This window comes from Coffea arabica, chromosome 7c (genome assembly GCF_036785885.1).
Source record: "Coffea arabica cultivar ET-39 chromosome 7c, Coffea Arabica ET-39 HiFi, whole genome shotgun sequence".
In the NCBI taxonomy this organism is placed as follows: Eukaryota; Viridiplantae; Streptophyta; class Magnoliopsida; order Gentianales; family Rubiaceae; genus Coffea; species Coffea arabica.
Genome location: NC_092322.1, coordinates 18273646 through 18289389, shown reverse-complemented (window position 1 = coordinate 18289389; position 15744 = coordinate 18273646). Strand labels below are relative to the sequence as shown.

Sequence of the window (15744 nt, the reverse complement as noted above, 5' to 3'; positions counted from 1 at the left end):
TGTGGGTTAGCGGCATTGTGTTGTTCGCGCATAGCGCGACGGGTTCAGCTCCGTTGGCCTCTTCTCTTTCTTCTGGCAGTAACCCATGTGCCTCCTGCTGCATCGTCTGCCGCATTGATAGACTTGTTTCTCTATCCGGCAGTATCCAATGCCTCTTCTTTCACCTAACTTCTCTCTCTCTTCTTCTGGACGATGTTGCTCTGTTTCTCTTCTTACCACGCAAAGAGCGTTGATCCTCGGTCTCTCGCGGTCTCTGGGTTGCAGTGGTAGCCGTTTGGTTCTCCTCCTTTTCCGCCGTTGTAGGTTTTCTTTTTCTCTTCTTCTTACTTCCAGTGAAGTGCATGATTCACTGTGAGATTCCTCTGTGAGTTGTAACCTGAAACTGATATTTTTGCTTTTTGTTCTTTGATTCCCATTTCGAGCTGCGTAGCGGTCATGCATCCTCTGTCTCTCGCTTTCTTTGTGTTGCAGTAGTCCAGATCAGCTGCCGTCCGTTCGCGGCTCCTCCTCCTCCTCCTCCATTGTGCCTTTTCTGCCTCTTCCTTTTCGGTGAGGTGCGTTCCTCCTCCTCCATTGTACTTTTTCTACTTCTCAACATAAAATTCCTTTCCGGTGAGCTTTCTACTTCTTCATAGCCAGAAGTTCGGCCATGTCTTTCTACACACAACAAAAAAATTGTTTGATCAACATAAGTAGATAAAGAGCCGAAGGGGTGTGGTGACCTGGAGGTTTTCGTCGTCCTCTCACGTGCCACGCATGTGGGTTAGCGGCATTGTGTTGTTCGCGCATAGCGCGACGGGTTCAGCTCCGTTGGCCTCTTCTCTTTCTTCTGGCAGTAACCCATGTGCCTCCTGCTGCATCGTCTGCCGCATTGATAGACTTGTTTCTCTATTCGGCAGTATCCAATGCCTCTTCTTTCACCTAACATCTCTCTCTCTTCTTCTGGACGATGTTGCTCTGTTTCTCTTCTTACCACGCAAGGAGTGTTGATCCTCGGTCTCTCGCGGTCTCTGGGTTGCAGTGGTAGCCGTTTGGTTCTCCTCCTTTTCCTCCGTTGTAGGTTTTCTTTTTCTCTTCTTCTTACTTCCAGTGAAGTGCATGATTCACTGTGAGATTCCTCTGTGAGTTGTAACCTGAAACTGATATTTTTGCTTTTTGTTCTTTGATTCCCATTTCGAGCTGCGTAGCGGTCATGCATCCTCTGTCTCTCGCTTTCTTTGTGTTGCAGTAGTCCAGATCAGCTGCCGTCCGTTCGCGGCTCCTCCTCCTCCTCCTCCATTGTGCCTTTTCTGCCTCTTCCTTTTCGGTGAGGTGCGCTCCTCCTCCTCCATTGTACTTTTTCTACTTCTCAACATAAAATTCCTTTCCGGTGAGCTTTCTACTTCTTCATAGCCAGAAGTTCGGCCATGTCTTTCTACACACAACAAAAAAATTGTTTGAACTAGGGTTAGCTCCGCCGTTTCTTCCATTCTCTCTTTTCTTTTATTTATTTCATTCTTTTTGTCTCTCTTTCTTGAACAGAAGACGGTTTTATTCTCCTCAGCCGCCACTCCTCAAACCCCTCAAACACAGAACTACCGACAATAACCACCATTGTCCCTAATATAGGATTCCCCCCTTCGTCACCCTCCGCTTTTTTTACCGTTTCTTCTTCTGTTTTTTTTTTTCCGTTTTTTCCTTTTTTCGCTTTTGCATCCGTTCACTCCTCCTCCTCCTCCACCGCCACACCGTCTCCCTCTCCTTTATCGGCTCCTTCTATTCTACACCTAGCATTATGGGTTTCCCTTCTCCCACCAGCCCTAGGATTTCCCTTCCGCCTCCCTCCATTTCAACTTCATTCTCGCCAGATCCCCTCTCAGCCATTGGAAGGGCTTTCAAATCCGCCGCAAGCTCGTCGCCATCATCGGCATCTCTCACTGCTTGTGTAGGGTATATAATTCAAACTTGGTCGGCATTTTTTGAAGTATTTGCTTCTGTGAAATGTTGAAGAAAAAGTTAAAGATATGTTGACTACAACTCGTTTCAGATTATATCTAATTGGATTTTTTTTATTTGTTATTTGTAATATACTAAAAATTAATTGCTTTTATAAATATTGTTTCCTGATTATTTTGTCATGCCTTGAGTAGATTGAGGCAATTTTCAGCAACAACAAGATGTACAATGCGGAGATGGCTACTGTGATGGCAAGTCGAAGTTCAAATTATTGCTTGTAAGATTTTTCTCCAAATATATTTTTTATCTGGTTTTCTTTTAATTTGCAGAATTAGTTAACATTTTCCCAATGTAGATCTACAAGCTCATTACTTATTTCTTTTTTCTTTTTCTAATTACTGTCATCATAAGAAAAGGATTATTATAACAATGACAGACAAACCGTCCTTGCTTAGAGGAAACAGAGAAAGGAAACAGTTAAAGCAAAAAAAAAAAAAAAGGAGAAAAGGTTGAAAGAACTATACATTTTTTTACTCTATGCTGACTTATGATGTACTCCCTGCGCCTAAGTGTACCAACCTGAGACTAAGTGTATCAACATGAATTGATATAGTTGATGAACATGTTCTGTTATTCAATCAAAGCAGCTTCTAAATGTGACTGGATATACCTTCTAGCAAAATGAAGTTCTTTCATGTCAAGAATTGAATGAGAATGAAATAGGCAGACCTTGATAATTGTCTACTACATGAGGGTTTATATGTGTATATGTGTAGGTATGTGTTTGAATGTCATTGGAAACCTGGAGCTGGAAGGGACATTGTCTACTTCGTGAATTAAATTGCATTTCATCTTATGTAAGTGCTGCATATACATTTATCCACAACGAAGAGATTATTGTTTAGCAGTTATTCTTTGGAAGTTGGCAACTTTGGCCTTTATGTGTTTTTCAGGTTTTGTTAAAAAGGAAAATCAATGCCAATAATCATTACTGGTGGACCTATCTTTTCTTGATTTATTATATGTTGAATGATTGAGTTGGATCTATTACAATTATCTATTGATTGAATACCTTTAGCTTTTTGCCAAAATCTGTCTCAAAACTGATTTTAATTTGTAGCTATGGTACATTTGCTACTTGAGGTTGTGATGGTTATGTCGATGTGTGGGATGGAAACAATAAAAAAAGACTGTATCAGTTATTTGTTTCTTAACTAAGAATTTGAAATGTCTTCCGCTCCACGATGACAATGTTCACTCTTGTTCAACGTACAGTGCTCAAAATGCCCAATAAGCATCGTAGTCTTGTCATTTAGCAGAGAAACCATAGAAGCTTTATTTTCTTGAGTAATGTTGTGATTATGTTATATCATTTTACATTTTTTTGTCTATATGTTCTTCCTTGCTATAGAGGAAGTAGAGATCTTGACAAGATAGGTAATCTGATGCTTTGAGTTTCCATCATAGTTTTAGTTAGTTCTGTGTCATAATTGACGTGATCAAGTTTAAGTCTTTAAAAGTCTTACTACTGTTTAAAGTCTGCCAGATCTACCTTATTCTGACAAGAAGTTGGGTACATTTTCTTTTGTCGTTTGTTGTGTGAGATATACTTGCTGCTGCTTCAGATGCTTCCAAAGTCCTCCATTTGGCTGATTAACGATATTCCTGCAAACCTCAGAGAACTTTATTTTTTTTTTCAGGCCTATAACGATGTAATGAAAGCTTTTGCAGAGTGTAACAAGGTGTAGAAATCTGTCCATTTTTGTTATTCCTTGTCGAGCTTTTTCTGCTCCTGTTTATTGCTTGGTACCATGACAAATCTTCTTTTTCATCCAGATTCGTTTTGCCTCACAATTCTATTGTAATTTCTGGTATTGCAGTTTGGAAATCTCCCATATGGCTTCAGAGCTAACACATGGCTTATTCCCCCTGTAGTGGCATTATCACCTTCTATTTTTCCACCTCTTCCCACTGAGGATGAAAGGTGGGGAGGAAATGGAGGCGGTCTTGGCAGAGATGGCAAAAGTGATTTACTACCTTATGCTAATGAATTTTCATTTCTTGCTTCTATGCCATGCAAGATAGCAATGGAGAGGTAGATTCGAGACAGAAAAGCTTTCCTTCTTCATTGCTTGTTTGTAGATGTTGCCATTTGTAGAGCTATTTCCGCTGTCCAGTTTGTAATGCGAATGCCAGAATTAGCTCGTTCCGCTGTAAGCACTCAGACAAGTTGTACAGAGAGAGTAGGAGATTTATGTGTATCTGTCACAAAAGATGTTTTAGATGCTAGCTGCAAAGTAGATACTGAGATTGATGGGGCTCAGGCCACTGATGTAGACACAGAAAAGTTAATTGAAAGGAACCTACTGAAGGGGATCACAGCTGATGAAAATACTGCTGCCCATGTAAGAGAATACTAAGGATATCATTAACAATGCCTTTGAATGAAGATCTTGACCTTTTCTTGTTCATTTGCTCCAGTTCAGTTAAATGAATCTATAAAACTTTTAATTGCAGGACATTGCCACTCTAGGGTTTGTTATCATAAGATTTTGTGGTCATATTGTTACCGTAAAAGTGCAAGGGAGAGAGGATGAAAATTTGGGTCCTCCATTACAAAGCCTTGAACTGCTTGCTCAGCCTGAAGGAGGAGCCAACGCCCTCAACATAAACAGGTTCACCCACTAGATTGTGTCATTCAGCTGTTTAAGAAGTAATTAATTACGACTCTAGATTTCTCTCTTTTCCTGTTCTCTTTGTTTATCTGATGCCAAGGAACTGCAATTTATTTGGAACTTGTAAAATGACTTGTTAGCTTGACTTATGGCCTTGTTGATTTTACATCTTGAAATGCTTATATATGTATCCAGTCGAGCATTAGTGAGGAACTATGAATCATTGGCACATGGATACAACTTTTGATTACCTCTCTCTTTTCCTTCAAAAGAATTATTTATTTTTCTTTAATTTTTTCGTTCCCCTATATCCCTTTTTGGCTGACACTAATTGCCGAATAAGCTGCAGTTTTGTGTTAAGATTTTGAGATTTCTTAATGTACTGATAATTGAGCAGTTGGTTGTAGAGAATAAAGAACAAACAGGTTTTGATTCTTCTCGGTACCATTGTCCAAATTCTGAAAATTTCCCGACTACATGGCTGGCTGGGTTTTGCTGTAAGTTGAGTGCTATTTTTGGCTGCAGATTAAGGTTGATGGTGCTGTTGTCACGGATCCCAACACAATCCTCAGGTTTTATTTTTTCCCCACCAAACTGCCATTTTGTCGTGCTTATTGTGATGTATTGTATTTGGGTTGTCAATTAAGATCGAAAACCAATGTTTCGCAGAGCTGGCTCAGAACTCGTCTATCACCGGCTTCCTTGGAAAGAGCCTCATGCACCTTACCTCAGTTTGCTGGTGTTCGATCAAAAAGGGATAGAGAAGTTGTATCCATGGCACTTTGCATTTTCCGTCTGATGATTTACCCCGCTGCAAATTTAATGTTCAGCAAGTTGCTGCTGTTGTTTATCGCTTCAAGCTTTGACAATGGACTTATCAAGCTTTAATAATGAATGTACTTCGGTTACCTCAGTTTGATGTTCAGCTTTGATAATAGATGTTCCAATGGAATGTACTTATTAGCCTTTGATGTTTAGCAATAAAGTTGATGCTAACTTTGGTTACAGGCCTGAATAGCATTTTGGATGGTGCATTTTTTTTATCCAGTGTGATGGTTGCAATCTTAAGCATTTCAATAAACCATCAAAGCAGAAAAATTAGCTCTTCAGGCTTTTTTAGATGGGTGTAATATTCCTATGTAACTAGGCTTTTGCCTCTAACTGAAACCCTCCCCCCCTTCTCAAACAACAAAAAAAGAAAAAGAACCAAAAATAAAGTATGGAACGAAGGGAGCCGGGAACCACTTGATTGATGCTCCTTATGATGATAAATAATTTTTAAAACTCGTTTTCTATCATTTCATTATTCTAATCTTATTTGTTGATGAGATAATATTTTGCATAGAAGTTTGCTTGTCATTTAATCTTGGTAGTTGCAATTTCTCGTCTAAACACCTTGTTGCTCGATAAAAATCTCCGAAAAGAACAAAATGTAAATTATTTCCCTCGTTCTGATTATTCCTCTTCTTAACATTAGTCCTCAAAATATTTTTATTAATAAAAGTATGATAAGTTGGTACCATAGTAACACAGGCGTAACCTTTTATACAGTAACTATGTTACATTAGAAGATATTGAGTATGCTAGGACAGTGCCGCAGTCATGATCAAATACATACAAATACAATAATTTGAAAAATATAAATTTAAGCTTAAATCTTACAGGCCAATAACTAGCATTTAAATACTTTTCATAATAGGCCTAAATAAAATACAAAAAAATGTTAGGACTTAAAAAATACTGCAATCCTATACCACCTATTCATGACACTCAAAATCAAAATGGAAGCTAACAAAGGCGTATGATAAAAAAAGATAAATATTTGATGGAATGACAATATTAAAATTAATTTATAATTTTTTTAAAGTTTGTTATTGTTTACCTCTTACTACTAAATAAGAATAATTGATTACAAAATTAATAGTTTAGATGTAATAGACATAGAAAAAAATTTTGAAAGAAAAATAAAAATTCTTAATTTGAAAAATTATTAAAGAGTCATGCATTGAAATCTGGGCATGACATTTTGTGTTTAAGTGGTTTCGACAGTTGAATTGGACAGGTCCACTATGGAGCTTATGTTCGGCAATGATATGAACCATTTTCTTGATCTTTCAATGCTTTCCTCTTTTACTGCTTCAACCCTTGTTTTACAAATTCCTTGTTAGCTCCATTTTTCTCCTTTTTCATATTCCAGCTCATCATACTGAGCTGGGCGTTCACAATTTCATCCCTACCGCGCGACGCGCGGTTCTTGCCTCCTAGTATTTAAAGAATGTATATAAACCGGGAAGGGGCTGCCAAAGCATGGTCGTCCTCCATGTGCATTGCACGTGGTCTTGTGTGAGAATTTTTTTGTTTTGATGAATATTCTTTTGTGTGTTGGAATCCAAAAGAGATTAATAGAAAGGCTCTTCTTTTGTTGTCTTGGAACTAAAAGGGTTTAGCATGTCTGTATGAAAAGCATAAAAAAGCAAGCATGCGTCTGCTGGGACTCTCTGTCCAATGTGCCAAATAACACTTCTCAAATGTTTCACCTCCCTCCTCTCAGAAACTCTCTCAAAGTCTCACTTCTCAAAATTTTTTCCCCTGCTCTTCGTTTGCCTGCCAGAACAGAATAGAAAAAACGCAGGTGACACCTTTGTCTCACCCATTCCTCCTCACTTCTTTGTTAATGGCGGATTCCTCTCAAGGTCTCTCTTCAAATAACAGTAAAGGGGAAACAAGGATGAAGGGGGAAGATGTTTGATTCATCTCAGTCATCTGAATCATTTTTTCCCCAAATGTAATCATGGTAAACTTTCACCCCTTTTGCCTATGTTTAATGTCCTTGTTTTCTTTTTTCTTTTTTTTCTGTAACATTTTCCTTCTTTGTTTTGATTCAGTCTCTCCAAACGCAGGAGCAAGAACCTTCGTCCCTCTTCTAAGATGTGGAAAATCTGATATAGGTACCCATCATATCTAGATTTTTTACGTTCATAAACAATTTCGTTGACAGATTTCATTTTTTGTGGGTTTTGTTGGAACTTTTTTTTCAGAAATATGTGTCCCCTTATTGTTTATTTAAAGTTTGCAATTTACGTTAGAGAATTTATTAAAAGGTAAGGTTTGTATGCTCTCATTTCTTATTTTATTGCGTATATTTTATCTATTTTTTCCTTTCTTCTACTTTCTCCTTAGCTTAGAGCATTTCAAAACATTAATGAAAAATTTTAGGAGGTCTAAAAGGAAAAACGGGAAAAATTAGAAAGGTTCTTCTCACACGAGTTTTTTACTATTTTTAATTTCCAATGGTAAAATTCAAGATGAACAAATAATTTTATTGTTTGACAAGTAAATAAGAAATGCAAAATTTTTTCTTTCCATTATGCCCTAATTACTTACTCTCTTGCAATATGTTTTATATGTCCTTTCTTCCTAATATTTCATTGGCACATAGCATCTCAGACCATTATTGACAAATTTTAGATAATTTCTTCTCACGTGAATTTCTACCCTATTCTTATGTATCAATGATGGAATTCAAGTTTAAAAGGTAATACCTTTACCTTTTCAACCAATATTTTTTCTTCAGCAAGAATAACATGCAAATGTCTCGCTGTTGGAGCTCCTGTTTTCTTGGCACCTTTTTTTCCTTTTAGATTTGTTATTAGTTTTTTTTTCCAGTGTTGTAGTTTCACGTTTGAAGATTTTGTCATGGATTACTAACATTCCTCAGTGGATGAATAGTAAGTTTTATGGAACTGAAAAGTACTTTTTATATATTTTCTTTGATCGCTAAAGAAAATAGTTAGCCATCTTTCTTTAAATTTGAGGGATTTCTCAATTTTATGTGGTGCTTTAAGGCTGTAAATTTTGGCTTTTGTGCAATGTAGCAGAAAGTTACTCTATTCCTTGAGTTTGTTCTTGAGCATGGTAAATATTCAATGCATTTTAGTTGGCTTTACTTCAGGGGGTTTTACTCCCTAGCTCTTTCGAATGATCAAGAACAAATGGTCACTTGTGAAAAGATTATCTAGAAATTTTGAAAGTGGGAAAAGTCATTTGATTTTAAAGTTTTTTCCTGCTATTTTTTTCTCTGGATTTTCGGCTGATTTGATTTTGTATTTTTTTTTTCTTTTTCGTGGTTATCTACTATGTAGTTTTGTATACAACTCTTGGCTCACAAAAGGCAATCTGTGAGATGTCTCAAACAATGAGTAGGAGTAGTAATAACATTGTCATTTTTTTACAGACTATAAATTATGTATCATTAACTGGAAATGGATCATATTGCTTCATCATTATTATATTTCTCTTTTACTTTGTAGGCACTATCTAAAAATTTTCATACTTCATTGCATCCATCCAAAAAATAGCTCTTCTTTTGTTTTTGAAACTTATTTTTACTCATCTTACCTATCTTGGTTTGATTCCTTTTTAGGTGAAAATATGTGCAAGAGGTTTTACTGAAAAATGTTGTTCACATTTTGGTTGTTGATTATTATTGAAATTGACTACTGTCACATTGGCTAAGGTCCTAAGGAGAACTTGAGCCGTGGTGAAGAGGAGGCTGATGCTGATGTTGCTATTCAAGAAGAGGCAAGGCAGCGAGATAATTGGAAAAATGATAACCTACATCGTGTTGGCAGTCAGAAGCTCAATTGTTATAGAGATTATTTTCATGTGGATGGTAATTCTTGTAATGTTAGTCTTGTATTTTAAAGATAAATAGATAAGTTTTAACCAGTAGCAGTGAAAGTCTAATTATCCATTTCTTAGCTTTTATGATACATTTGTTTTACTAAATAATAAGTCAAATACAACAAATTAATTTCTTTTCTGTGAATATCAAAATTGACCGGTGTCCAGCTATTATTCAATTGTGGATTAACCCTATTAAATATCCTGTAACAAAAAATATTGTTCTTATTGATGACTTAGTTTTTAAAAGATTAACACATTAACATACTTAAAACAATATTATGTAGTTTTTTTCATATATAATATTCATAACTATTAGCCAAAACTGGGTTGGGCATAATTATGATTTTCCACCATGCGCAAGCATGGTGAACATCTGCTAGTTTCTGGTCAATTTGCTACGTGAACTTATGTTGCGATTCCAGTAAAGGACCTCCACGGCGTCGCCACCACACAAAATTGATTTAGTTTCCAATAGACTAAATAAATAAGGGTGTTTTGGTAATTTTGAGTTATCTTCTTCCTCTACCACCAAACTCCATTGGCCGCCACCCACCTTTCCCTTCTACCATTTTCAACATATATAGAATAAGAGCAAAGGGGTGGTTTTGGTCTGAGGCTCTTTTCGTCGGCCCTGAGGCTCATTTTGTTTCGTCAGCCCTGAGGCTCATTTTGTTTCGTCGGCCCTCGTAGTACTCACGTGCCAGAATTTAAGACCTGGTTCTGCTGAGTCATTCTACTCAACGGACAGCTGTACAAATTTACCGCTCTTGTTTTTTTTCTCCGCTGCACTCCAGCTCTGCTCTCCACTCCACTCCAGCTCTGCTCTGCTGTGGTTGTACTGTTTTTGCTGAGTCATGTTTTTTTTTTTTTTTGTACTCGATGGAGCTGGACGATTAATGGACTTTTTCTTTCGACTAGAGCCATTCTTTCCTCTTCAACATTGATAGTTTCCGTCGTTCCCTCTTTTTTTCCTTTTCCTTTTGCTGTGGATGATATTTTTGCGGTTTGGTGGTATAGGGGTATCTTCTGCGAGGCGCGTTCTTTTTTGTTCGTCCTTCTAAATGTATTGCCTCCATTGTTTTCTTTTTTTATGGATTTTTTGTGCTATTTTTCCCGGTTGTTTCTTCATCGATTTTAAGCCGTAATGGTTTCCGTCGTTCCCTCTTTTTTTTTTCCTTTTCGTTTTGCTGTGGATGGAATTTTTGCGGTTTGGTGGTATAGAGGTATCTTCTGCGAGGCGCTTTCTTTTTTTGTTCGTTCTTCTAAAGGTATTGCCTCCATTGTTTTCTTTTTTTTATGGATTTTTTGTGCTATTTTTCCCGGTTGTTTCTTCATCGATTTTAAGCTGGAATGGTTGTGGTTTGGCAGTACTCCCGCCATTTGCTCTTTTTTAACCTTTGCTGCGGCTAGAATTCTTGCGGGTTGGTAGCATAGAAGTATCTTCCACCGGTTGTTTTTGTTCGGCTTTTTTAAGGTATTGCCTCCGTTGTTCTCTTTTATGGTTTTTGTTTTTTTTTGTGTTATTTTCCCAGCTATTTTTTTACCTTTTGGGGTTCCATAAACCTTCATTGCATTGAATTTTTTTTCATTTTTTTTGGGTTGCAGCTGGAATGATTTTTAATTTCTGGACTCTTATGCTCCATCTAAGATAGAGTTGGTAGCGCAGAATCATCTTTCCCCGCTTGCTCTGTTTTTGTAGGTGAGAATCGCGGCCATTAGAATCGCATTCTTGAACTCCGACAACTGGTTGCTGAACCCACTGTGAGGTGCGTACCAGAGGAACTTTTCTCCCCTGAATTTGGTTCCATTGTCTTTTTTAAGGTACCACCTTCTTTGTTCTGATGTTTTTTCCATTTTTTTTATTTCCCTTGTTCGAGCTTTTGTGGATTAGCCTATATTTTCAAAGCGAAAAGTGAAGATTGAATCCATATTGCGAGCTGCTGAGTTGCGGCACATTAAATTGAACACGGTTGCATATAATTCTGCAAATTGGAAGTTACATGAATTTTGGGGACTTTGATAGAGCAATAATGGTATATGGGTCGATGAGGAAACATAATGTTAAACCTGATTTTGTCACTTACAATGTGTTGATAAGTGGTTGCTGTAAGATGTCAAAGTTCTCTAATGCACTTGAATTTCTCAATGAAATGTTGGCCCTCAAAGTTCCATTATCACAAGAGGTGTATTCATCTGCTATATGTGCCTAGAGTAAACAGGCAAGGACTATCGATTTGTGACTACTGTCCCTGTAATTAGATTCTTCCATACTTAAATCTCTCTCTCTCTCTCTCTCAGGGTCAACTTACTGGAGCAGAATCAATGTTTTCCATGATGAAGATGGCCGGTTTTCATCCTGATGTTGTCACATATACTGCTATGCTACATGCATTTAGTGTTGCTGGTAAAATCCTATCTCAAACTATTTCATATATGCTGGCTTAAAATTACTGATATTAAGAAGCTCAAACTAAATGTCTTGTGGAATTTCCGTATGCAGATGACTGGGAGAAAGCTTTTGCAATATTTCAAGAAATGGAATTGCATGGTGTCCAGCAATTCAAGGGGTGGTTTTGTAAATGAAGCAAAGCTCCTCCCGGAACTGAGCCCAATAAAATTCTTTCCTTTGTTGGAATGCATATGGATGTTGTTACTACCAACCCTTCTGACTGGGTAACAAATTTTGAACTTTTAGCTTTTTTGAGTAATTTATTTCTAATCTGATTTTACATTTTGGCATTTTTCTTACATTCTGATGATTGGTTTTGTCTTGTGTTTGACTGGAACTGATCGTAAATTTGTTTTGTGTTGTGAGTTTGCCAGAATGAGGACAAAAGAAAATGGTATATGTTAATTGGGTTTTCTTACTTTAAGTTTGCAACTCTCTCTCTATTCTGAAAAAAAAAATTTGTTTTAATTGATGATGAAAGGGGTTTCTTTGATTGGAAGTTTAAATTTGATAGTGCAAGGTTTAAAGTTGGAGACTTTTTTGTGTTTTTATACACTGGCAATATTTTTCTAAATCTTTTCATTGTTATTATGGTTAGATCTCACTGTTGCATGTACAATGCTACAAACATATCCATTTTCCCCAGGAATTTGAACCTCGTATGGAAATTGTAGTTATGCAATGACGAGCTATGGAACTTAGTTAATTTTTGGTAGATATTGAATGTATGCAAGTCTTATTTTACGGTAGCTACTGATTTGTAGTCTAAGGATGTTCACTATAAGAAAATTAAATCTTGAGTCCTAAATTGGTACCTTAATGAAAATTTTTGGCTCTCTGTATTGTTTTATGAGGCCCGTGCTATGATTTGGGGTAATGAGTTCATTAACCTTACTAACTAATGGGTATCTCATTCTGTTGTTGCAAATATTGTATTCCATCAAAACAAAATTACTTCAACTCGTAACTTATATTTAAAGTGCGATTTAACCAGCTATTTCTTAATTCGAGGGCATGATTATGGAATTTAGCTAGAACCTGTCTTTGTAATTATCTTTTTCCAAGGTTTCAAGGAAGTAAATAGAGGGGTTGGAAACAAACTAAGTTTGAGTTCTGCTCTTTGACCTGGGTATAAATTTTTGTCTCCTCAGTATTCGAGTGTTTTGTATTTAGAGTCTAAGACAATATCTATGCCTCAGAATTTTGATCCTTTTTTGCTGAGCATTGATGAGGATAAACTACGGGGACGTGGAACTACTGATTGCCTTGGGCATGTCGCTCTTGTAGCTGAACTTATGAAGAAACTGGGAGAGACAAAGCCACAGCTGAAGCATCAGAAGCCACGGGTGATGAATCTAAAAAGATATAGCATCAACTTACAAAGCTTCAACCTGCAAGTTATTAGGTTTTCTGAATATGTAGAGAATACCTCGCTATATAGTTTGTGATTTTACTATCCAGTGCAGCAGCCAGGTACATTATCATCATCGTTGCCAAATTCATGTAATGCAATGGATTTGAAGTCTTTGCATTGCCTTGAAGTTTAATGGACTTTTGGATTATCAACCTTAATCTATATAGCTCAGTGATATTTTTCCCTCTATCAACTGCCATGCATATTCATACTGATATACAAAAAAAAAAAAAAAAAAAAAAGAACTTGCATGCAATGTTGGATAAAAGAAGAATGCACCAAAATTCAATCACTCCCTTAATTCGCATATTTGGCAGGGCATATTATCTTTAGTCACCTACGCGCATCGCGCGTTTTATACCTCCTAGTGCTATAGGACATGAGAAGCAAAGTGCAATAGTTGTAAAATTTTCTTTTGAAGGACAATTGTCCGAGGAAATGATATATCTTGATGACATTCAGGAAACCCAACGATGACAAAGATAATTGGAAGTATACTATGGATAAGAAATCCCAAGGCATTGAGATTGAGAAAGAGTTTAACAAACTGAATAGAAAAGCTAGAGACTTATAATGGAACTTGGGTCTTTCAAAATGCTTTTATTCAGTCATCTTTTTAATCATTTGAATGCAAGATATGGTTTTTGGAATGGAATGCAAAGGCAAAGGCGGCTAGACCTCCATCTATTAATTGTGCAATAGCCATCTATAATTTTTGCAGAGGATATGGGTTGTGCTATGTATGTTCTTGTTTTCATGATCGAGTCTAACCCCATCTTTTCAAAGATTTGATTTTGGTTTCTATTTTACCTTAAGTTCTTGAAAGTATTTTGCAATATTTAAGAAAAAGGGTTCTTAAATTTCTGCATATGCGAGAAAAATTACATGGTTATGGAATTTCAGAAACTTCCTTTTCTTGCTAGGTCTCTGATCTTTTACTTCCCAAAAGCTCACCTCTCTGACTAGTTTTAATCCTTTTGGTATCACTAGTTTTAATCCTTTTTGTATCACTTATGCAATTGTACCAAGTCTTTTTGATATGTGTCCAACTGACCAGCCATATTTGAGCTATCCTCCTTTCCTTAAATATAGGATTTTTGGCTTTTTATCTGCTAGACTTTTCTTTAATAGGAAGAGATCAAGAGATGCAATGTTAGCAAAGGGATTGGAGGAAAATAGTAGATAAAAAGGAAAGGGGATAGGAGAGGGTGATGACCATGGCAAGGAGGGGAATGGTGAGGGTAGCGGGAAGGGAGAGAGGTAGGTAGGGGAAGGGGAAAGAAATTAAGATAAAAATTTTAAAAGCACCTTAAAAAAGTGTTAAATATTAAAAAACCACAAAAACTAATGATTTTTTTTCTGATTTACTTGGTTTTAGTACCATCCATACTTGAAGGTCCCAAAATACCCCTATTTAGCTATTAAATTAGAAGTTCAAGTGCTTTTAAGTGGTGGTGCTGCCGTGGAGATGCTTAATTGGAACTGCAATTTAAATTCATGTATCAAATTGGATAGAAATAAATGTTAGGGACCAAATTAGCACTAGAAAAAATGTTTAGGGACGAATTTGGTCATTTTCCCATTTTAACATGATTTAGAGAATGTTACGATTGGTGCATTTTTCCTTATAATTATTTGTTAACTTTTGTGCAAACTCAAAGCACCAAATAACCACTTGGTCAACATAAATGATTATTCCAAATATTGTTTGGACAGCATAAATGATTATTTAATCCCTTGTCGACACTTGGAACCCAATCAACTATATAATTAAGTTGACTGATATATTGACGATAGGAGTACTATCATGCATACCAAGACAAACGGCCAACCTACAAAAATGATTGGGAAAATCACTAAGCCATAGATAAATGAAAAATGCCATAATGCACACCCTAGCCACATACAAACCTAATTGGCTATTATTCCTATTAAGAAAAAATTCTTCGACACACATTGTACCCTATTTAAGAACCACAAACAATTAACAAAAGGAACAAACTACAATATCGGTTGATCCGTACAACTCCTATTTTTGATTTGTTAGCACCTTCTTCAACGCTGCGCTCCATACATTTCACTCCTCAATTGAGTCCTACCTTGCTTTCCATGTTGCAACCTCAGCTCAAGAAGCATTTGGCATTGTGGCACCTCCATATCATGCTCCAATCCAACATTCTCTTGCTCATAGAAATGAAAGTGGGAGTTGGCCGATTGGTTCAGCCTAATAAAGTTGTGTAATGCACGACAAGTTATAACAACACTTACTTAAATGATCATGTAAAAATTGGGAATTGGTCCCCTTAAGAACGCAAATCTCTTCTTCAATACTCCATAGGTTCATTCAATGACATTTCTAAACTCTGAGTAACGCATATTAAATAACTTCTTTTTCAAGCCCGCTCAGCCTACATTCTTGTATGGAGATAGAAAATTTGGAAACATTCTTGTATGTAGTATCGACAAGATACTACTTGCTTAAAACGTAGACGGCTTGGCATTGGTGATAATACTCTAAATCTTTACCATCAAATTAGGATTATATAAAATAATGAGTTAAAGATAACATACCACCTCCGAGTAGC

At 36.6% G+C, this 15744-nt stretch overlaps 1 protein-coding gene and 1 long non-coding RNA gene across 26 annotated transcripts; both read left to right on the top strand.

Moving 5' to 3' along the window:
• The first annotated feature begins 7 nt into the window (after positions 1-7).
• LOC113697952 (protein REDUCED CHLOROPLAST COVERAGE 1-like) lies at positions 8-5637 on the top strand. Of its 12 annotated transcripts, none has more exons than XM_027217589.2 (9): positions 8-1056; positions 1188-1311; positions 2130-2212; positions 2712-2792; positions 3636-3677; positions 3816-4340; positions 4453-4610; positions 5136-5182; positions 5280-5637. In XM_027217589.2, the coding sequence occupies exons 6-9, from the start codon at positions 4119-4121 to the stop codon at positions 5369-5371; spliced, it is 519 nt and encodes a 172-aa protein (XP_027073390.1). In that variant the 5' UTR covers positions 8-1056; positions 1188-1311; positions 2130-2212; positions 2712-2792; positions 3636-3677; positions 3816-4118; the 3' UTR covers positions 5372-5637. The 12 variants fall into 12 exon arrangements, with proteins under 12 accessions (XP_027073390.1, XP_071914475.1, XP_071914470.1 ...); XM_072058374.1 differs by having other exon boundaries at positions 1180-1311; XM_072058369.1 differs by lacking the exon at positions 2712-2792 and having other exon boundaries at positions 13-299; positions 431-1056.
• A 1407-nt stretch (positions 5638-7044) lies between these two features.
• LOC113698178 (uncharacterized) lies at positions 7045-13348 on the top strand. Of its 14 annotated transcripts, XR_011817966.1 has the most exons (8): positions 7045-7404; positions 7496-7558; positions 9127-9282; positions 10518-10564; positions 10665-10770; positions 10902-11700; positions 11797-11969; positions 12945-13348. It is a non-coding gene; the product is annotated as an uncharacterized lncRNA (long non-coding RNA). The 14 variants fall into 14 exon arrangements; XR_003450117.2 differs by lacking the exon at positions 10518-10564; XR_003450119.2 differs by lacking the exon at positions 10518-10564 and having other exon boundaries at positions 7046-7404; positions 10996-11700.
• The last annotated feature ends 2396 nt before the right edge of the window (positions 13349-15744 follow it).